The 21,723-nt window shown below is 39.0% G+C and overlaps 9 protein-coding genes across 9 annotated transcripts; 4 read left to right on the plus strand and 5 right to left on the minus strand.

Moving 5' to 3' along the window:
- Nucleotides 1-297: 297 nt before the first annotated feature.
- Nucleotides 298-1,122, minus strand: I206_105512 (uncharacterized protein; the record flags this gene model as incomplete). The annotated part of the gene is made up of 1 exon (XM_019155331.1): nt 298-1,122. One exon carries the CDS (start codon nt 1,120-1,122, stop codon nt 298-300), a length of 825 nt encoding a protein of 274 aa, XP_019011485.1.
- Nucleotides 1,123-1,714: 592 nt separating this feature from the next.
- Nucleotides 1,715-2,772, minus strand: I206_105513 (adenylylsulfate kinase; the record flags this gene model as incomplete). The annotated part of the gene is made up of 6 exons (XM_019155330.1): nt 1,715-1,851; nt 1,954-2,182; nt 2,266-2,301; nt 2,381-2,476; nt 2,549-2,634; nt 2,745-2,772. The coding sequence occupies 6 exons, from the start codon at nt 2,770-2,772 to the stop codon at nt 1,715-1,717; spliced, it is 612 nt and encodes a 203-aa protein (XP_019011484.1).
- A 474-nt stretch (nt 2,773-3,246) lies between these two features.
- On the minus strand, nt 3,247-5,588 carry I206_105514 (uncharacterized protein; the record flags this gene model as incomplete). Its single annotated transcript, XM_070203143.1, has 9 exons — nt 3,247-3,298; nt 3,365-3,666; nt 3,773-4,174; nt 4,229-4,279; nt 4,347-4,650; nt 4,834-5,062; nt 5,161-5,265; nt 5,343-5,414; nt 5,558-5,588. 9 exons carry the CDS (start codon nt 5,586-5,588, stop codon nt 3,247-3,249), a joined length of 1,548 nt encoding a protein of 515 aa, XP_070059244.1.
- A 497-nt stretch (nt 5,589-6,085) lies between these two features.
- Nucleotides 6,086-6,995, plus strand: I206_105515 (uncharacterized protein; the record flags this gene model as incomplete). Its single annotated transcript, XM_019155328.2, has 5 exons — nt 6,086-6,107; nt 6,177-6,261; nt 6,354-6,592; nt 6,661-6,711; nt 6,772-6,995. 5 exons carry the CDS (start codon nt 6,086-6,088, stop codon nt 6,993-6,995), a joined length of 621 nt encoding a protein of 206 aa, XP_019011482.2.
- Nucleotides 6,996-7,572: 577 nt separating this feature from the next.
- On the plus strand, nt 7,573-9,199 carry I206_105516 (uncharacterized protein; the record flags this gene model as incomplete). Its single annotated transcript, XM_070203144.1, has 7 exons — nt 7,573-7,611; nt 7,677-8,065; nt 8,135-8,323; nt 8,430-8,529; nt 8,600-8,847; nt 8,954-9,052; nt 9,145-9,199. The coding sequence occupies 7 exons, from the start codon at nt 7,573-7,575 to the stop codon at nt 9,197-9,199; spliced, it is 1,119 nt and encodes a 372-aa protein (XP_070059245.1).
- A 397-nt stretch (nt 9,200-9,596) lies between these two features.
- Nucleotides 9,597-10,509, plus strand: I206_105517 (mitochondrial inner membrane protease ATP23; the record flags this gene model as incomplete). Its single annotated transcript, XM_019155327.1, has 4 exons — nt 9,597-9,774; nt 9,840-10,096; nt 10,202-10,285; nt 10,372-10,509. 4 exons carry the CDS (start codon nt 9,597-9,599, stop codon nt 10,507-10,509), a joined length of 657 nt encoding a protein of 218 aa, XP_019011481.1.
- A 281-nt stretch (nt 10,510-10,790) lies between these two features.
- I206_105518 (uncharacterized protein) lies at nt 10,791-12,097 on the minus strand (the record flags this gene model as incomplete). Its single annotated transcript, XM_019155326.1, has 5 exons — nt 10,791-11,177; nt 11,260-11,433; nt 11,570-11,725; nt 11,837-11,957; nt 12,030-12,097. The coding sequence occupies 5 exons, from the start codon at nt 12,095-12,097 to the stop codon at nt 10,791-10,793; spliced, it is 906 nt and encodes a 301-aa protein (XP_019011480.1).
- A 703-nt stretch (nt 12,098-12,800) lies between these two features.
- Nucleotides 12,801-17,595, plus strand: I206_105519 (uncharacterized protein; the record flags this gene model as incomplete). Its single annotated transcript, XM_019155325.1, has 8 exons — nt 12,801-12,804; nt 12,879-12,889; nt 12,955-13,037; nt 13,094-13,103; nt 13,167-13,780; nt 13,839-14,083; nt 14,136-15,830; nt 15,890-17,595. 8 exons carry the CDS (start codon nt 12,801-12,803, stop codon nt 17,593-17,595), a joined length of 4,368 nt encoding a protein of 1,455 aa, XP_019011479.1.
- A 561-nt stretch (nt 17,596-18,156) lies between these two features.
- On the minus strand, nt 18,157-21,652 carry I206_105520 (uncharacterized protein; the record flags this gene model as incomplete). Its single annotated transcript, XM_019155324.1, has 11 exons — nt 18,157-18,279; nt 18,395-18,688; nt 18,756-18,850; nt 18,921-19,131; nt 19,205-19,958; nt 20,028-20,119; nt 20,190-20,429; nt 20,494-20,631; nt 20,715-20,885; nt 20,949-21,368; nt 21,422-21,652. The coding sequence occupies 11 exons, from the start codon at nt 21,650-21,652 to the stop codon at nt 18,157-18,159; spliced, it is 2,769 nt and encodes a 922-aa protein (XP_019011478.1).
- Nucleotides 21,653-21,723: the final 71 nt, after the last annotated feature.

Here is a 21,723-nt window from a genome sequence, read left to right on the forward strand (position 1 = left end):
GACTCGCGATGGTTTGTCCATCTATCTATCAGCTCGCGAGCCTTAGATGATCTGCAAAACCATTCTCTCAGACTTAGATCATAGACCGCGCAGACTTCGCAACTTGAGGTATACCAAAGGGACAATCTGGGTGCAATACTCCTGATTTGAGGCAAAAGAACGCTTCTCAATGAGTGAGTACGATATGCATAACAATCCATGAGGTAAAAGTTTGAATGCTAGGTACAGTAATACGAACTCTTTCGTGATATATAGGCTGACGCCTTATATGATCAACCGCTCAAATGAACCATCAACCTACCAATTCCAATCGCAATCTGCTTCTTCAGAGACTCCTGCGGGTCCGCCTAAAGAACTTTGCCTGACTTGTGAAGTAGTGACTGATAAGCCATCCGGATTATCATCAGATCTTTTGGACAATGTGATAAAGCCGAGCTTGTTGGCTAATTCTTGATCCATCTCAATTACATCGATATTGCAGTGCCCAGCATAAAGTTGAGCACGCCAGATTACATCATCAATTGCATCCTTTCCGCTTTTTCTCGACCAAAACGTTCCGAATAAATGATTATTTTCGAGTTGTTGAACTGATTCTAAAATTTTATCTCTTTGCTGGACTGATAAATTAGCTGAAATGTTAGTCGAATAACCAAACCCTTTTAAAGTTTTTGTGATTGCAGGTGTGGGTGCAGCTACTTGAGAAGAACCACTGAAAAAATCCCACCAATTGTTTTGAGCTTTTGTTGACTCGATTTCTTCTGTATGATTGAAACCTTCGGTAGGTTCAGGTGTAGTTAGAAGATACAGATAACCTTCCCTACCTTCACATTGCTTAACTTTGCCTTTCATCTTTTCATAGATTTTGGCGAAATCTGTAACCTGCCTTGTGGACAGATTCCCAAAGGAAAATCTTTTTCCTGTGCAATCCTCGACATCCTTTTGTATTGTTTCCACCACTTTATACTTGATGAAAGATGAATAGTCTGTCTCGTTCATACTGTTTTCTAAGTGTTTGTATTCACGTTCGATGTAATCCCAAATATGGTCCCATTTATCTTTGGGCGGATTGACCGTCTCATTCTGTGAATTCGCGTAAATGGTGGGTTGTTGCGAATAATTCATTGCGTTGTAACTAATTGAAAATAGATAAATTCACTAAACGGAAATGAAAAAGTGAATGAAATTTCTACCTCTAAAAGAGATCAATTTATGGGCATATATATATCTTCTGGGCGAGCTGTAAGCTACATGATATTTGATGCTTTCGAGTCGATTAGTTAGAAAGACCATTTGCAAATATTTGAAATGAGCTGAAAGGAAGGTATAGTAGAAAAATGATGAATATCGATCTGACAATATGTCATAACTGAAAGGTAGCTTCCTGAGGAAATGACATAGTAGGAAGGCTGCGTTCTAGGCATTGAAACATTCAATTTATCCTTTGACCTGCTATTGACTCTTGACTCTACGAGTTACGAGAAGAAGTCAGGTCAAAATCATTCAGAAAGGTTTGCAAGTAGTCATACTAATATTGTAATAAATCAGCATATACGGCCGGATCTTACGAATCGATAATGAGCTTCTCAGTCCACAATCAGTTATCGCTTTCGGAAAGAATTCAAATCTTGAGGTAGTGTGATAGCGCCTTGCAAATGACCTGTATGTTCCAATAAATGCATGTAAAGTTGAAATAGTCTATGATCTTACCTAACAATTAAGCAGGGATTAAATTTTTCTCTTCAAGGTATTTAACAATGATCTCTACGGCACCAGCTACGTCAACTTGATCTGTTCTAATGTGAATCTCAGGTTTGGCAGGAGCTTCGTATGGTGCTGAAATACCGGTGAAATCTAAAGTGTCAAAGGGTGGATATTAGTAAACCCTTTTCGACAATACTTAATCTTTTCACTCTGATGTTGTTAATTTTTTGGTCGAATGTAAATTAAACTCACCTTTAATTTCACCTGCTCTAGCTTTTTTATACAAACCTTTTGGATCTCTAGATTCTACTACATCAAGAGGAGCGTCTACGTAAACTTCAATAAAAGGAATACCAGAAGAATGTTTTTCATGTAATGATCTAGCTAATTCTCTATCAGAAATATAAGGTGAAATAAAAGCTGTTATAGCTATTGTAGAAGATAAAGAGAAAAGTAAAGAAACTTCTCCAATTCTTCGAATCTAAAATAAATAAAAAAGAAAAAGAAAGTAAGTTTATTTATATATTATAGTAAAAGATTAATTTCGAATTAAAAGATACTTACATTTTCAACTCGAGAAGCTTGATCAAAACCAAGATCCTATATTAAGAAGAAAGTAAATAAGTAGAATATCTATTTAAAATAGGAGAATCAAAAAGTGAATTTTTAAGAAACTCACTTTGTTTAAACCAAATCTAATATTATCTCCATCTAATCTATAAGCATGTAATTTTTTATGTAAAAGATGTTGTTCTAAAGCAGTAGCGATAGTGGACTATGACAATAATCATTAGTTTTCAACGATTTCTTAAAAAAAAATAAAAATATATGATTTAAATTAATTCACTTTACCAGAAGCACTTAATCCTGTTAACCAGATAGTAGCACCTTTTTGACTTAACAAAGAATTTCTTTCATCTTCAGTTACGGCTCCTATGTAAATTAAACAGGTGAATTAGTAATGATATTTCAATGATAACAAAAGGTAGAATATGTCGGAAGACCGAGAATGAATGAATATAAAAGATGAATAGATAATTTACCAGGGTGAAAAGTGATATTAGTAGCCATTTTATTATTTGTTTAGTCTATATGTATATGTAGGTTCTTTAAACTTCAATACAGTTTAATGTGATCTTGAATGCAAAGATGAAAAAGACTTGATATATACCCAAAAAAAAACAAATAAGATGAATTGCCGAATTAATTACCTTATACTCGTGAAAAACGAATTTTGATGTCATAACTGAATGAAAAACGCGCATCACGCCATTTCAATCAACAATTCCCAAAAAAAAACATGAATTCCCAAAAAAAAAAAACATATTTAGACAAGATTAGATAACCACGTTTCAATGTATTGTAATGCATAAATCTTTAACATGCTTTGATCTTCATGAAGAAGATTTCTCAGAGTGTCATTGTTATATCATGCACGCGCCATTCTGATCAATCGAACGCATGACTCCAATTTGACCAGATGTGCATAAACATGGTCATGAAATTGGCTTATACGTAATATCCGCCCAACCAAGATATGATTTATCAATCCGTACATCCTAAACCAGCTCCACCACTTCGTCCACTAGCATAAGACCTACTCGAAAGGTATATAAACATCAGCTTATCGCGAATGTTATCATGAAATAAGGTGCAAACTCACTTTCTACCGCCCGCCCAAGGTCGAGGAGCCGGGAACATCCCCTTCATAGGGAAAGTCCAGCTCCCAACTACAGCAGGGGGTTCGGGAACTCCTCCGTAGTCTGCGTCTGCCTCATCTTCGTCCTGGGCGTACCCATTGCCGTTACCATTACTTAGCACAGGTGGCGCAGGTGGGGCACGAGAAGCGGGAGAAATCCCGGGTGGCGGGGGTGGTGGAGGAAAATGGGTACCTGCTGGCGCGGGTTTGATACGTTCTGGCGTTGGGGAAGGAGGTGCTCTAGCAGGAGCGGGTGGAACGGCTCGCTATGTAAAAAGAAGTCAGCAAGTATTTGACCTATTCCATCGTAGTTCCGCACAAGAGGAGACCAATGATGGATGATTGGGTAGAAATCTAAAAACGATTACTCACACTAGCTGGATTTGGAAGAGCAGGTGGTAAAGGTGGAACACCTCTAGCAGGTGCCCTGGCTGGACTTATCCCGACAGGTGGAGGCGGCGCTTCATCTTCTTCCTCGTATTCTGGCTCTGGTTCAGGACTAGGTTGTCTAGGAGGCGGTAATGGTGCTCGTGGCGGCGGTAACCTTCTCGGACCACTGGATGGAGGCGGTGGAGCGGGTGGTGTTGGAGGTGCAGATGGAGCCGAACCCGACGAAACAGAATTCGAAGATGGTCTTCGAGGTGGAGTCGGAGGGGCTAGCGAATGTGTAGAAGGCAGAGGTGGTGGGAGGCCTCGAGACGGTGTACTTGTACTTGGTGTCCGAGACGGTAAGGTCGGGGCACCGGTGGGTCTAGGTGGAGGTGGGGGGGCTCGCTATGTCAATGGTCAGTCAGCTCAAAACCTCCTCAGATGAAATCTGAGCCTTACAGGTGGTCCGGAAGAGCTAGTGGGTCTAGGAGGAGGAGGTGGTATGGATCGCTATGATAAACAACAACATCAGTTGATTTGTCTGACCGACAGCCTACCCGGAGAAGAATGAACGTACGCCAGCAGTACTATTCGGTCTACTAGGCAAAGTTGGCGCACCGTGAGGTCTTGGAGGCGGGGGTGGTGCACCTCGACTAGGAGCCGAAGGTGGAGGGGGAGGGGCGGATGATCGAGGCGGAGGCGGGACTCTCGTCGGTGGAGTCGGTGCAGAGCGGGCTGGATGTGAGGGTGCTGGAGGCGGAGGTGGAGCTGGCGGAGCGGTTCGAGACGGGACCGATGGGGGTGCTGGTGGAGCCGGTGGTGCAGGAGGTGCTCGAGGTGGTGCTGATGGAGGAGGAGGAGGCGGTGGCGCCGGTGGTGCGCTATGAAGACGTGAATGAAATCAGCATGATGCCTCATATTGCCTGGTTCCCTTTGTGAACCCATCTCGACATCCGACGTCAGATTCTGCATGACTGTCCTGACTGACGAATCTCTGTCCGACGATCTCAGAGTCACTGTGATACGCTCACAACATGGGACAACACAGGGAACCTTTGACTCACACTCGGGATGGAGGTCCGGGAGCTGCTCTACCAGGTGGAGGCGGCGCTGGGGGTGCCGGAGGAGCGACCCTGCTTGGTGGACCGGGAGGAGGTGGTGGAGGAGGGGGAGGTGCAGCACCACTTCTACTAGCAGGAGAAGGTCCCGGTGGTGGAGGTGGTGGTGGTGCACTAGGTTTCGACTTTGCTAATCCAGGTATAGGTGGAGCTTTCGCGAACGATGATGCTGCGCCTAAAGGTGATGATCGCATACGTTCATCAACTCACACGAACATTGGTAAGGGCGTACCATCAGGAACGACTGATAAGGATGAATGTTTGATTACTCACCTGAAGCTCTTTCGCCTGCTTTCTTCAACGTCGGCATTCCACCAGCAAATAATCCTGCTAATTGTTGCGCGGGTCCATCTGAACCGCTGACTGTTGTTCCAGCTCCTGAAGAAGATACACTTCTGCCTCCTCCTCCCCTCCCCCTCCACCACCTCCACTACCCCCTCCCCCTCCTCCACTACCACCTGCAGGGCCGCCAGCTACAGCTGGAGTGGATCTATCATTCGTTACTGCTTTCTTCAAGCCTTTTCCCTCTATGAGAGCAGATATATAAACATTAGCAGTAAATCCAATCACATTGGTCAAACAGAACCGGAGAGTGTGTGGGACTGGTGTTTAGCGAGGCTGGTGTCATTGTGGGAGTATTGTTTGAACTCGTTTCAAATCAATGACTTACGTTGGATCTGGGCCATCAAAGCCGCATTCATCTTGGCTAAATTTGTGACTTGGTCGGGCTATCACAGCTTCGGTGTTTCTTAATGGATTGTTGAGTTGTTACGCAAATGTCACTCTGGGGTACTGTTCCTACTTGACGGTTTGAGATCTGTATTTAGATAGTCTATGCGTGAGCTCTGTTGTCTATTCAGTGAGAATGGTTAACAAGCGATGAATATGTTGATGGTATTATGTGGATATGGATATGGATGAGACCGAGCTGTATGAGTGACGTTGATGGCTATGACTATGACAACACCGCTTAATACTTGGTATATATGATATAGATAAATGGGATAAAATACAATAAACCAATCTAATAAATATCCCTACGGTGAGGGGATGAGATGTCCGATAGATAACCGGCTGCGACCCTGTTGATATTGCACATGCTTGAATGTTATGTTATGCAATTCATTGAAAGTATTGCTGTCTTATCTGTTTATCAATACGCGACGTTCGAGCTCAACGACCCAGCATTAGCATCAGGATGTCTGTGAACTTCTCACCATGTAAGTTGCGGAGTTAGCTTGAAATGTACTCTTGAATCAGCGGCTAATTAATGCAATATGATTTTACAGATCAACCCCCTCCAGATGTGCCTTCGACCGATCCACCCGAATCATCAAGTAAGAAAGGTAAATCGAAGAGACCATGGTTCACAAGGTGAGCTTACATTCTTAAATCGTTTATTGTGACTCATGAAGTAATTGCGGAAATGATCATAATTTAAAAGCTGACACAACAATTCAATGTAGAGATCAATCTTCATATTCCCCAAATTCATATCAATCCGGAGGATCAATTTCTGATCCTACATCACAAGCTCAAGCTTACTCTAATGATCCTGAAGCTGCTGGACTTTTGAATGGAGGTATTGGAGGAGGTGGAGGAGGTGCTTTTGGTGAAGGTGATAGAGCCAACGCTTGGGAAAGTAGATTTGGTTGGAGAGTTGATTTCATGGCTGCTGGAACTTATTTAGGGGGTCCTATCACAGGTCAGTGGATAAAAGAGGCTCTTCGGTCTGCTTCAGTAATTCTATGGGACTGATACTTCTTTGTTTAGCTCTTTTATTCTTAATACTTGAAACTCAAAATGATTATGTTAGATTTCACGGTAAGCCATCATTCGCAATTGTGGTATATAGGTACAATTAACTAATTTGACTATATGTAGCATATCAATCAGCTCTTCTTACGACTCCCCTCCTAATTGTTTTCTTAATATTCAAACTTATCATACCATTGCCAACTTTTTTAAGGGTGATATATATATTGGCCGCTATAGGTGGTACATTATATACCTCATTTAGAGCTTGGAAAGATGCGCAAGAAGGTTTGAGTAGATATTGGATTCCTTATATTGGAGAAATTGCAGAGAGATGGGTAGGAGAGGAGTAGGAATGTCGAAGATCATGGATTCATTGGTATTGTAATAGAGGTATTGAAAATATACTTATATTGGCGTCTAGAGCATATATATGATTACGCAAGTATAGCTAGGCATTGGGTGGTTCTCAGATAGAGCCTGTTAATTTGTACAACAAGCACGTAGGCAAGATCATGTACTTTCGTGCAGCTGTACAGCGCTATGCTTGCTTCTTTAAATACTCATCAATTCGTATGCGCACATCGTCAAAGAATAATGCTGTTATTGTTGATAACGATGACGATGACGGCGACGGCGATAACCGCTGCGAGATAAAAAGTTGGGATTCAACCGGATACCTTTGGATCCGTGCTATCATTGTATTTGTTATTGTTTTCGCGATTTCTGTATATCTTGTCCGAAAGACTACAAGACAACCCACGCAGACTGAGACGCGAAGAGGAGAAATCTAGAAAAATACCAACGAATCCTATCTAGGTCGACATCAAATTAGGAAATTCTAGCTTATTATTCTTTACTTCGTCAAGACACAGGCGGATTTAGTATCATACCATATAATCTTGACAGGCTAGAATCAGCGGTAGAAGGATGGTCTTACCGCTTTGGATGAGAGGTGGGAAACCAATTGTAAGCTCAATAAAAGGCCCTTCTTCCTGTTCAATTGCGGATTTTCGCTAATATATGTGAAATAGTCAATTCCAATTACAAGACATTATATCCTTAATATACCTTTATTTCCAGCTATATTATTTCTCTTAATTGTTGGATTTTTATTAAATCAAATTAAACCACATCCACATCCACCTTATCGTCCTTATAATCAACAAAAAGATTTAACTTCTTCTCCTTTCTTAGTTGATCCTTCATTATTTTTACCTCCTTCAACTAAAACAAATAAACCAAATTATTTACCTGAACCTTTAAAACCTAAAAATAATGAAATGTTAATACCTAATTCAGTACATTATGTATATGGTTTAAAAAATCCTAAAAATGATGAAGAAATTGAAGAATTACCTTATTATGCTTATTTAGCTATACGTAGTGCTATTATTAATTTAAAACCTGAAAAAATGTATTTGTAAGTTTTTTGATAATATACTAAAAAGTTGTTAATTATCTAATTTGAATTTGTCATTTCCAAAAAAAGTCATTATAAACATCTTCCTAGAGGACCTTGGATGGAATTACTTTTACCTTATTTAACTTTAATTGAAACTGAAGTACCTAATGAAATTTATGGAAAAAAATTAAATCATTTTGCACATAAAGCAGATGTTTTAAGATTATTAGCTATGAAATATTCTGGAGGAATTTATTTAGATATAGATATTTATGTGTAAGTTTTTTTTCTTTTTTTTTTATATATGATAATTTATTTCGAAAGTTATATAAATTAAAATTAATTCTTTCTAATTTTTTTTTTTAAAAAATACAAAATATAGAATAAAATCATTTGATGATTTATTATATTTCCCTATAACGCTAGGTATGGAAGCTTCACCTGATTCTAGAAGAACATCACTTGATCCAGAAGGTTTATGTGTTAAGTCATTGATTTCTTTCTTACTTAAAAACTTTTTATCACTAATATTTGAATTTTGAAAAAATTTAGAATGCTATAATTATTTCTCACCCTCATTCATCATTTATTGAAAGATGGTTATCTTCTTATGAAAGTTTTGATGGAAATAATTGGGCAGAACATTCAGTTGTAAAACCTTGGGAAATTGCACGTGATTATCCAAATGAAATTCAAGTTTTAAATGAAAGGGCTTTCTTTTGGCCTATGTGGCATGGTGAAGAAATTAAAAAAACTCATGAAGAAGGTATATTTGATTTTGAAAAAACTGGACAATATGCGTGAGTCAAGAGAAAATTGATTTATATGAATTTTTTTTTTTGAATATTGTTTCAAAGGAAGTTAGTTGAATGGATAGATCGCTAATTTTGTATTTTGATTTACCAGATATCACGCATGGGAATCACTTGCAATGGGATATTTATCTAAACTTTCACCTAAATCTATAAGGGAGAATGATAATTCGTTCAATAGGATGGTGAAGAAGTGAGTAAAAACCCCTTTGATCATATGAATCAACAAATTTCATCAAAAAGTTGTTAGAGAATTTTGGCTGATTTTAGATGATTATCAATCAGATTCGTCAGTCCGGAAGATGATGAAGTGTACAGAAGATGGAAAGGGCATGATTAGCTTAATTTCCTGGGATAGACTTGCATGCATCCATTACATTCATATGTATATATATACGTATCTTGAATTGTTCACCTCTTGTTGCAAGAGCAAGAGGTGATCAGAGAATTTCACAATTAAGATAGCATGCATTGTTAGATTATTGCTATGTTATCGCGCAGACTCCCGATTGGAATGTAAATTTCCATCGGAAGTTGTTTTGCGATTTACTCGAGATTTGAGATTTACGAGTATTCGATGTTTTCATAAATTCGTGTGATTTTGCTTTACTTCGTCCTCGTCTTTTGAAATCTTGTTCCAATACATCTTTATTCGTCTGCATATATATATACATTCCTGTAAACCTTTTATAATATCAGCTAGTTCATCTGAAAAAAAGAAAAGAAAAAACAAATCGATGTCATCCGATTTAAAAAATCAACAAGAAGATCAAACTTCAAAAGAATTTGAAAAATGGAGAATATCTTTATCAAATTTAACAGGATTAGGATTAACAAATGAAGAAAAAGAAAGAATTATAATGGAAAAAGATTGGAATAAATGTGAAAAATGGAAAAAAAATTTAATAACTAATAGTAAGTTTTCTTTTGAATTTTTTTGTTCTTTTATAAAATTAATATTATAAATATTTTTTGATTAGGTCCAATGATTACTTTTTTACTTGATCATTTAAAAAAAAGTGGATGTGAATTTAATTCAACTTCAATTCAATGTCATCCATGTCCTGAAACAAAATCAGGTGGATTTTCAATTGAACATGGAATTTTATTATGTCAAAATAGATTTTTTAATAAAAAACATTTAGAAGATACTTTATCACATGAATTAATTCATGCTTTTGATCATTGTAAATTTAATTTAAATTGGTTTAATTTAAGACATCATGCATGTTCTGAAGTGAGTTTTTTTTTTTTTTTGGCTATAAAATCATTTTTGAGATGATTTAATGAAAGATTTTTTTTTAATTACTAAAATCATTTTTATTATTTTTTTTAATTTTAGATAAGAGCTGCAAATTTATCAGGAGATTGTAGATGGACAAGAGAAGTTAAAAGAGGATTTTATAGTTTTAATAAACAACATCAAGTTAGTAAAATATAATTCATTAAAAAATTTATCTTTTATCTTTATTCTTATCATAATTTACTGATCAAATTCATTTATTCAATTAGGCATGCGTTAAACGTAGAGCGATATTAAGTGTAATAGCTAATCCATCTTGTGAATCACGTGAAATGGCTGAAAAAGCAGTAAATGAAGTTTGGGAAAGTTGTTTTAAAGATACTAGACCTTTTGATGAGATTTATTAAATTAATAATAACAAGGTGAAATGCGAGAGAAGAATAGGAAACATATCATTGAAAATTGGGGTTTTGACAAATGTTTAAATGTAATTTATATATACCCTGCATCATACTTCATCTTTGTATAATATACTATGCTATACAAAATTATTCTATACCTTCACTACTTATCAAAGTAACCCTCATTTTGAGATGATAGTGTAGTATGTATTTGAACCGATGCTTTTGTCGGGCTGATAACATGTCAGGTGATCGTTGGGGTGGTGAGGTTGTACTCTTAATTTTAACTAATACTCCACCTCGATGTCCCCTTCATCACCTTTTATAACCACACCTCTCTCCTCATTGTCTTTAGTTTCAGAAGGTTGATCAACTTCCATCTCTTCTCTAGGTGTTCTACCAAGATCATCTCTATCTCTATCACGTCGATTTGACGATCTCGATCTTGCCTCATTAGTATTATCCTCTTCTCCTTTTGAAGATTTAACTTGTTTTCTCAATTCAATCAACTTCTCTTGCAATTCTTGTATTCTATCTTTATTCCTTATTGCTGTTGATCTAGTATTTTCTCTCTCTTTCTCAATTGAATCTACTTCTTCCGATATTATCTCTTGTATATTTGCTTGACGAGATTTCAAAGTGGATGCCTGAGATGGAAGAAGTATTTTAGGTAACTATTTTTATAACGTTAGTCATATTTGCATTATCGATCATGTATTTTGGAGTGTATAGCGATTTTCTGAAGAGTGGACTTACATAATATAACGGTGCTAATTCTTTGCCGTGAGGAGGTTCTCTACTTGGGCCTTTCGATAACGGTATCGGTGAAGGATTTATAAGATTAGTTTCGAAAATTAGAGGTTCATCTGGAGGTAAGGAAGTGTAGAGGAATTTGGAAGTTGGTTTTAAGAAATCGTGACGTGCTTGAAGCTGCAAGATTGCGCGGATTGTTATCAGCGATAGTTCTCGCTCGTCCCAATATTCCGATTTGTATGTTGTCCGTCAACAGGGATGACTGGAAAGAGTATAGCGCAGACGCAAACCAGCAATGAATTAGAATACTCACAGCTACTTCTTTATGCTTCAATATGTACTCTGAACTTTCCACACTTATTTTCAATGTTTTGATCTCTTTTTCTGATTCAGCTATTTCGTTAAACAATGTATTTTCTGATCTAAGTTTCGCCGCTATACGTTCTGATACTTGTTCTCGACGTTTTGCCTAGAGATTGTTATCTCATCAGCTTGATCATTCATGGTCCTCTTCAACGCAGTGGATAGATTGGTATCATAAAGCTGCCAGGAAACAAGTGGACTCAGAACTTATACTTACAGCTTCACTCGTTCGTGATGATTTATCATCTTTTTGAAATTTCTGTAACGTTCCTAGTATATTACCGAATAATCTTTTACCACGAGCTTTATCCTCTACTTTCCTATCTGTTCGCATTCGCCTATCACAACAAAGTCAATAAACAAATGAGAAAGTAGAATGTCTCATTCGAAGATGATCAAAGAAAGCTCACTTGGCTGGCACCTCTTCTTCCTCCACATCTGGCCTCCTTGATCTTGAAGGCGATAAGGAAGGACTCATCCTTGCATCGGGTGATCGACTGTCGTACCTATTGGTGCAGGTCAGCTAGGCTTATGATGGAAGATCATACAGAAGCTCACTTTTCTGGTGACCTTGACATTTTGATCTTTTTGTTGTAAAATGAAATTACAAGTATTGCAGGTTATAGTTAAAGACATTTATATTTGTTAAGATACTTGATTAATCGCATCATCTAGCTCGTTGAACATCAATTGTCTATCTATCAAGTCACGTGCCTGACATTTACATTTCTTACCGAGAGTATCTTGGTGCGCCTAATTTGATAAGCGATTACCGATCCGGAAGTGACTATCGAGTAGTACTCGTCGCGATTAACGAAGAGGTGTCCATGCAACGTTCACTCATCGATTATTATATCCTCTTTACTTTTATTATAGCCTTTTCTTTTCTACTCAGAAGCATTAGCTTGGCCTCCCTAATCATCTTCTTTTAGTTAGATCTCTTTGTAGTTCTCTCTCGGAATAAGGATACCACTCCATTCGTTTCATTTCTTTCAATAATTTGTATATTTTACTAGTTATTCAAAGTATACCCAGTCCTCTCACCATCGATTTAACTTATTCAATCGATCAATCATTGCATATAAAGCATCAACAGCATAGGCTAGTAACAATTACATCTGACATCATAATTCCCTAACATTGTAACTTATCTACAGAAGTAACGATTGTAATTATTCAATATGGGTGAGTTTGGGAAATCGTCTCGGTGGCAAGGCGATCGGGAAAATCAAAGCTGATACGGATTTGGCTGAATACAGGTATTCCAAAGGTCAGCTAGCTCGTAATCCGATACGTTTGCTACACAACTTAGCTGATACGTCTCCATAATTGCAGTTTTTCCGATGGATCTCCGAGAGATATCCTCTCACCTCTCAACTCATCACGCCAAACTCGATCCCGACGTTTGACAATTTATAGTGAGCTCTTTCAATGTTTGTTGACACCAACCAAGCTAACTTTATGAACTTTCTAGCTTGGATATGGTAAGCTCAACGAGTACCGTCATACGCTGCACTGGTCCTGACTTGCTGACCTCTACTTGCTAGAACGGTATCATTCACAACTGTTCTCATCCACCTTCTTCCGAAAATGATCCGCATTTCCGGATCACAGAAGAACAGATGATCTTAGCGATATTCGCTTATATAGATCATCTATTTACCAAAATTAAACCCCAAAAGGTATTTTTCATGGCTATCGATGGTGTGGCTCCAAGAGCCAAAATGAATCAACAACGATCTAGAAGATTTAGAACTGCCAAAGATGCAGTCGAAAAGAGAAGAGAAGCGGAGAAAAAGGGAGAAAAACTCCCTGAGGAGAAAGCGTTCGACTCAAATTGTATTACACCAGGTACGCCATTCATGGCTAGATTATCACAACATCTTAAATATTACGTTACGAAAAGAATCTCAGAAGATGCCGAATGGAGAAACGTTAAAGTGATCCTTAGTGGACACGATGTTCCAGGAGAAGGAGAACACAAAATTCAAGAGTTTATTAGATTGACAAAAGCTCAACCTGATTATAACCCAAATACGAGACATTGTTTATATGGTTTAGATGCCGATTTGATCATGTTAGGTTTATTAAGTCATGATCCTCATTTCTGCTTATTAAGAGAAGAAGTTACTTTTGGAAGGAAATCAAAGAAGACTACTGGGTGAGTCAACTGATTATCATCTCTCGCTGATCCAGCTGATCGTTTGTGTCTGTCTCAGTCTTGCGAATACGAACTTTTACTTATTGCATTTATCATTATTGAGAGAATACCTGGATTTGGAATTTGGGGACCTTGCCACGCAAATATCATTTAAATACGATCTAGAGAGGATCATAGATGATTTCATACTTATGGCTGTATTCGTTGGAAACGATTTCTTGCCTCATCTACCGGATTTACATATCAATGAAGGAGCTCTGGAAAGAATCTGGGGTATATACAAGGAGATTCTACCTGTTGCTGGTGAGTGGTTTTTCGCTTTGACTACAGTGCATTAGCTGATACATACTGTCAGGTGGATACCTTAACGAACATGGAACGATCTCTCTACCACGATTGCAGATGATGCTCGATAAGCTGGCTCAATTCGAGGCAGACAATTTTGAGGCGGAATACGCTGACCAGAACTGGTACAAGGGCAAACAAGGAAAAGAAATAGAGGCCATGGAAAAGGCTCGAAAGAAAGGGAAGATGATCATAACTAAAGATCAACAGAAAATATTGAATCAAGTTAAGCAGTTTATCTCAAATCATCAAGCTAAACCTACATCTGCCGATAGATGTGTATTGGTCAATAACTTCACCGCAAGGGATCAACGATTTGTACAAGAGTTAGGAGACGATCTGCACCTTGTCACCACTTGGGATGAGGTAGACGATTATGGACAAAACTTAGTCGTTATGACTTTCAACCTTGAAGGCGTATCCGAGGACGAAACATCAGCTGGAGCGGGCGAAGATGCCGATGGCGAAGAGTGGGAGTCGGAAGAAGAGGACGAAGCTTCTGAAGGTGCTTTAGCTATTCAAAGAGTCTTCGCCAAATACAATAAAGCGAAAGTGGTGGAAAACGTGGTCGAAGATTTCGAAGAAGCCTACGAAGAGAAAATGAAGGAGAATCTGGATGACTGGAAGAAAAGATATTACAAAGAAAAAATGGATATTGATTTCAACGTACCTGAAGAAATGCACGGTATTGTATATAGATATATCGAAGGTCTGCAATGGATCCTGAATTATTACTATAAAGGAGTATCCAGTTGGGGTTGGTTTTACAATTATCACTATTCACCAAGAATCACCGATCTCAAAGGTATTCCAGACTTTAAATTCGATTTCGACCTTGGTAAACCCTTTACACCCTTCCAACAGCTCATGGGAGTCTTGCCCGAGGAATCAAAAGAGCACGTTCCTTCTGCTTATCGAGATCTCATGTACGAGGAAACATCACCCATCATCGACTTTTACCCCAAAGATTTCGCTCTCGATATGAACGGAAAGAAACAAGATTGGGAAGCTGTTATCAAAATTCCATTCATTGACGAAGTACGATTGTTACGAGCCATGGCATCAAGAGAAGTTCGATTGACCTCGGAAGAGAAATCTCGAAATCAGAACTACGTTGCAACACAATTTGTGTATGATGGAGAGCAAGAATCATCTTATCCATCTTCTGCTCCCGGCTACTTCCCAGATCTACCCAAATCACAATGTCGATCTAGCCCGTATCATCTACCTACCTTAGGCGGCGGGATCGAACTTGTCCTTGGACTTCTTGATGGTGTTCATCTTGGAGCTAAGGCTTTGGCTGGGTTTCCTTCCCTGCAGACCCTACCTCATCAAGGTACTTTAGGTTATCACGGGGTAAACGTCTTCCAATCAGATTCAAAGAATCAGTCCATGATCATCACGGTCACCTCAAAACATGATCGACCCAACACCGGTGAGATAGCGAAGGGTTTGATAGGTCAAAGAACTTTCCATTCCTGGCCTTACCTTCACGAAGGTATGGTTGTGGCCGTTTCCGACGACTTGTTTAAATACGAATTGCAGAAAATGGGCAAATCGGCAAAGGTAGTCAGTACTCCACATAATCCGTTCCAAGCGATAGCCTGGAAGAAGACCGCAGATCACATCGAATATCATAACTCAAAGAGGTTTGGTATCATAACAGGAAATATTGATGTTGTGCTCCATGTGCGACCCTTGAAAGGTAAGGTCCCGTGACCCACTGTGCGTGATCTTGCAATATCGCTAACCCATGAATATCAGGAATGAAGCGCTTGCACACCGGTGCCCTCGTCAAGGATTACGAAGCACCTGAAAAAGAGATCGCTCAAGCCTATCAGCTTGCCGTCAATCAAGTAACCTTTGAAGACGAGAGATATATCGAACAAGCTGCACCTCCTATGTCTCAAGAATTCCCCGATGGTGAAAAAGTCATTTTCTTAGGTCATATGGCTTATGGTACAGCCGCTCAGGTGATCGGTACCACTGAAACCAGTCTGGATGTCAGCTTAGCCTTCTTCCCTTCTGAAAAACAAGAAAATCTCAACTTTTCTAAATTAGTCGCACATCGACCAGCGGGAGTCTATTACCCTTCCCCCGTACTTTCAAGGAGGTTGGGCATCCACCCATTGAGTCTGTCAAGAATCACCTCAACTTTGTTAGTCTTGTTAAATGATGGCTCGAAAACGAATATTGGTTTGGCACTTAAATTTGAGTCTAAGGGTCTCAAAGTGCTTGGGTTCTCTCGAAAAAATGATAGAGGATGGGAGTATTCCGAGAAGACGGCCGGTATATTGAGGGAGTACAAGGAAGCTTTCCCTGAACCATTCGCCAACCTCGATAACAGGAGCGGTGACATTGTCACCTCTGCTGAGCTGTGTCCGACTGCAGAAAACCCAGACCAGGTCATCAAAGCCATGAAGAAATGGCTCAAAGAACGTGATCTCGTGGATCCTGATACAGTCTCACTATTTGCAGAACAACTCGAGAAAGAATCAGTAGAAATGATTGAAAAGCTCGCCAACCAATATACCTCTCAAAAATCACACAGTCATATCAAACGAGCAGTCATGAAATCAATCCCACGACAAGCTGTCTTGAAACCTTCTCATGCCATCTATCGATTACAAGGTCAGCAATTCGCAGTTGGAGACAGGGTAATCATGGTTCAAGATGCAGCCGCTGGAGGGGTTCCTTTAGCTATGAAAGGTGTAGTTGTAGGACTTGGAACGAGGGATATTGATGTAGTTTGGGATGTACCGTTTATGGGAGGTGAAACTCTTCAAGGAAGATGTTCCGAATATAGAGGATCGACTGTAGCTTTCACCTCGGTTCTCAATTTGACTAAACCCCAATTTGCCATTGGTGTTGGAGGAGAATCGAACGATAATAGAGGTGTTGGGGATAGTCAACCATTCAAACCTCAATTAGGACCACGACCTGTACTTCAAATGCAAAATTATCAACCTTCCGCACCGGGTAGAAGAACTTTCAACAATTCGAATACTCATCAACAACAACCACAGATAATGAAAAACCCGAATCGAAGTCAAAGTGGACAGCATGTAAATGGGAATCAATCGTATGGAAATGCTACTAAAGGCGTGAAATCACAACCTCAAGTTGATTCTACGCCTCAAGCTGGACCTCAAAGTCATGGAGAAAAGTTAGCCAATGTTTTAGGAGCTAAACATTATGCTCATAGACCTGCTGGTCATGCTGTACCTCCTCAATCGCAACATAGAAGTCCAGTACAGAATACAATTCCTTTGCCTCTCCCCCAAATACCTGTTCAACATAGCCAACAAGCGAACGGACATGGGCATGGGCAGAATGGAAGTTCTGGCGGAAGAGGAAGAGGTGGATTTAGAGGAAGAGGAGGGGGAGGGGGAGGTGGCTCTCAGCAAAGGGGAAGGGGAAGAGGTGGAAATAGGGGTGGGGCGAGAGGTGGAGCGCCAGCCAATGAGTGATCGGCCAAAGTCCGTATTATATATCTTGACATGATGCACAAAAGTACAATATATACTTAAGTACATCATACACTTCAGGCTTATGCGGAAGCGATTTTGAATTGTACTGATATGAAATTGAATAACACGACATTTCAATTGCCATTATTTTTTTATCTTGATCTTGACTTTTAGCCAAAAAGATTCATTTTCATAACTATATAAATAAATTAGAATCGTTTTCCATAACCATTTATCAATATCTTTTTAAAAATGAAATTCATTTTTCATTCAATCTGTAAAAAAGGTTGAAATTCCCTCAAGTCAATATCATCCTTGAATAATTCTCATTTAAAGTTTCATTTTTTTTTAATTTATGTTGAAGATCATCGAATGGATGAAAGGGAACAAGATGCATGACGATGATATTGAATATACAGTAATTCATCCGAACATCGTTAATCCTCTCGGTGGCCGATTTGTACCATTGCTACAATGGATCATACGTACAATTTATGTTTTGCATATTGTAAATCATATAAAACCCCTCACCATTGCTCTCATTATCCAATTAATCCAATTCTACGGTATACCTTGTAAAAGAGTCATAACACCACTAGGTGTTAAAATACTAGCAGCAGTTGAAAAATCATATTCTGCTCTTATCAAATCGTGAAATTGTCTATACGATTCAACTATTGCATTCTATAATTATCAATTCACTTATTAGTTAAGATTTCCTTTTCTTGTTATAATATTCAAATTTGAGTGAGAGGAAGTCACCCTTATAAGAAAAAAGGAAACGAAAAAAAAAACTTACTTGAGCAGGAGGTATAAGTACCATAACTGTATCTTCATCTTCCAAATAATTTCTTAATTTCTTTTTCCATTCACCAAATTCTAAAATAACTAAATCTTTAAATTCATTATGAATGATTTTTACATTTTCAGATTTTGAAAATTCTTGTCCTGATAAATCTGAATTTTGACCTCTTTGTGATTTTGCCAAATACGCTGTACATTTATCTAAGAAACCTTTGAGAGGTAATGTAGATCTAAGAACAACTAGTGATATTAAATCTTCGCATGCAATTTTCAAATTACGATCTACGTCCTATGAAGGCAAGATTGACTCAGTAGGCTGTCGAGCTATCGAAATATCAAGGCACATCGCCACTCACCGTCCTGGCATCAGGTGCGAATTCAGCTTTGACGATAGATCCTTTTTGATATCCCAACAGTGTTCCGGCGTTGTCAAGGAGTGATTTAAGGAAATCTATTGTGTGAATGACCGGGGGATCAGCTACACCTCGATCATCAATATCAGTTCAAGGAATTTAATTCACCTCCGAGATTACTCCAATCTCGCCTCTTATATCGACCAGCTTCAAGTCCAAGACCAGCCGTCATTTCTTTCAATATTAAAAGGTGTCTAACTAAAAATAATTTCCCATCGATCGATTTATCTTTCTTTGCACTGAGAAGTTCGGAAGCTGAAGATAATGATTTTCTACAAACAGGTATTGCTTCTTGAGCTAAATCTTCGAATACTGCGGTCTAATTATAGTACTATCAAGTCAGCTGTAAAGTTCAGGAAGTGGAACAGCAAGGAAAGAAAATGGAGACTCACATCAATATAAGTGTATAAACAAGAAAGTATCCATAAAGTGACCCTTAACGAAGGATACCAGCTTTCTTGAGCTTCTGGAGGAGGTAAAGTCAAGAACGAAGGTTCGTCATCATCACCATCATCCATAAATCCAAGTGATTTGCTTCTCTGTACCAATTTTCCATCAGTAGATTTCGTCCCTTCATTTAATTTCTCAGGATAATCTAAATCCCCTTCTTTTGGTGCATAATATTCCACATCATTGCTTAACAATGCTTGAGCACGGAAAACTAATCTTGTTTGAGCATCTTGAAGTACCATCTTAAGCAGAATTTCGATATGTAATCTACCCAAAACTTTCCTCTTTTTGCGCTGTATTGTTCTTGTGGAAGTAGGATAACCATTGGTATTTGGATAAGATGATGAATTTTGACGTGACATTGATCTTGAAAGAGTTGTATAACTCGACTGTCTTCTCATTATTGATCCTTTGGCAAAAGATTGAGAAGAATTATGCCTTGATAACCTTGGTCTACCACCTTGACCCGAGGAAAAATAGTCGTCACCATCTTTGATAGTATATGGACTTTGCCCGCCAGGTGTCGAACCTGGGGAGAATAGTACATCTTCATCTGGATCTTCGTCTGATATGTCCTGGACCATCAATGCTTGTAAGACTGTACAAACTCCGCATAACACTTGAAGCGATGGTTCATGTAAAATTCGGGGACGGATATGATCGTACAGGTAATCACACAAAGTTTCGAGGTACCCGCTAGCAACGAGACGTTCAGCTTGGAATACAAGATGTATACACTAAATATACAAAACGCAGGGAACTCACTATAGCATTGGTTCTCCCGAAAGGAAGAAATATTTAAACAAATTGAATTCATCAAGACAAGTCTGCTTGAGATAGCTGCACCCTGCCCGTGTCTACAGATAGACGACGAAGTCAGCTAACTTTACTCCTCGCTGCACATGACCAACCGAAGACGGGACTTACAAGGTCAACCAGATCACTTCGATTAGGATCCATCGCACCGACTTCACTCATGACTCGACCTCCCATCAGAGACTGACGGGTAGTGATCCAAGCTGTATGACATTCGCTTAATAGCGGTGCCATTTCATCCGGATTAGATGATACTCTAGCTTCTAATTCCGCTAAAAGTGGTCGAATGGGTTGAGACAGCGAGACAAATTTGGTATACAACAATGCTTGAGCAGCAGTTTCGGATAATCCCTATAATAGAATATGATCTTTAGCACGATATCTCTCACAACGTTAGAATCATGGAAACACTCACCTTGTCGCCTAATCGTTTGGCTATTTCCTGCCCTAACGCTTTGACAACGCTCACGAAGTATAGCTTGATTAAGGTCATACTTCGCGTCATACATTGTTGGTACCGTATCAAGTACAACTCGGCGTCTTTGAAGTCTCGCTAACATACGTTGTCGACCATTTAGCTTCTGTCAAAATACGAGCGAAATTTGGGACTAGGTAGCATCATTCATATTCACTCACGTGTTCACCTAAATATCCCAAGCACTCATCTAGCCTCTTCACCATTGGTAAGAAGTCTGGAGACAACACCAAGTTGTTTCCAGGATTATTCAGCATCTTTTGAGCGGTCTCAAGGAAAGTGAAGAAGGTCAACCTATGAGCGAGCTGGGAAGTATGCGTGAGGAGGTGAGTCTGTATTGTGAGACGTAGTCAGCTCGGGCATACCTCGACTAATGAGAAATGCAATGATCTGACCTGTTCTTCCAGCAGATCTTCACATGCTCCTCTTAAACTTTCACTTCTCTCTTCCACATATGCTAAAGCTTTCAACATTTCCTCTACTTCCAATTCTCCACTTTCTAAAAGTTCGATTAATCCATCACACTTTTCTCGAAGACCTATTATTTCAAAGAGATGATCACGATATAAACTATCTTGTTCATGTTCCGTCGAAAGAGTTAAAGCTGTGAAATGATCTAAGAATTGTTGAGGTGTATTGATATTTGTGGGATGTAAAGGATCTGGAACGCTTAATTGACTTGACGGAAATTTTGAATCTGGTTGAGGTGATCTTGAAGGAGATCCAATAGGAGAATTCCAACCTGCTCTTGGTAATCTACGAATAGGGGTACTTGGTCTAGAAGGTCCTGCAACAGGTTGATCTTCTTTTGTAAACTAATATAATACCCATCAGTTGTATACCCCACAATCGATGAAGGATAACTTACTTTTTCAGGCAAAGGTCTTTCACTAAATTTCTCCTTGACTATACTTATACTTTGTAATTGTGAATCTGTCAAAGGTGATTTACTTTCCCATTCGTCAAGGGATATTCCACCTCTACTGAGAGGTGTAGGTACTCGTGAAGTGGAGGTTGATCCTGCTGTAGAAGGTAGATTAAGGCCTGAACCGAGATTCGGCCGTCGAGGTTGATAAGAAGGAGTTGACGAGCGGGACATGGTGAAAGGTGTTCCTAGCGCCCCACCATCTAGACTTGGAGGTGAAGCAAGACTGACTTGGATCGAGAGTA

This window comes from Kwoniella pini, chromosome 7 (assembly GCF_000512605.2).
Source record: "Kwoniella pini CBS 10737 chromosome 7, complete sequence".
Lineage (NCBI taxonomy): Eukaryota > Fungi > Basidiomycota > Tremellomycetes > Tremellales > Cryptococcaceae > Kwoniella > Kwoniella pini.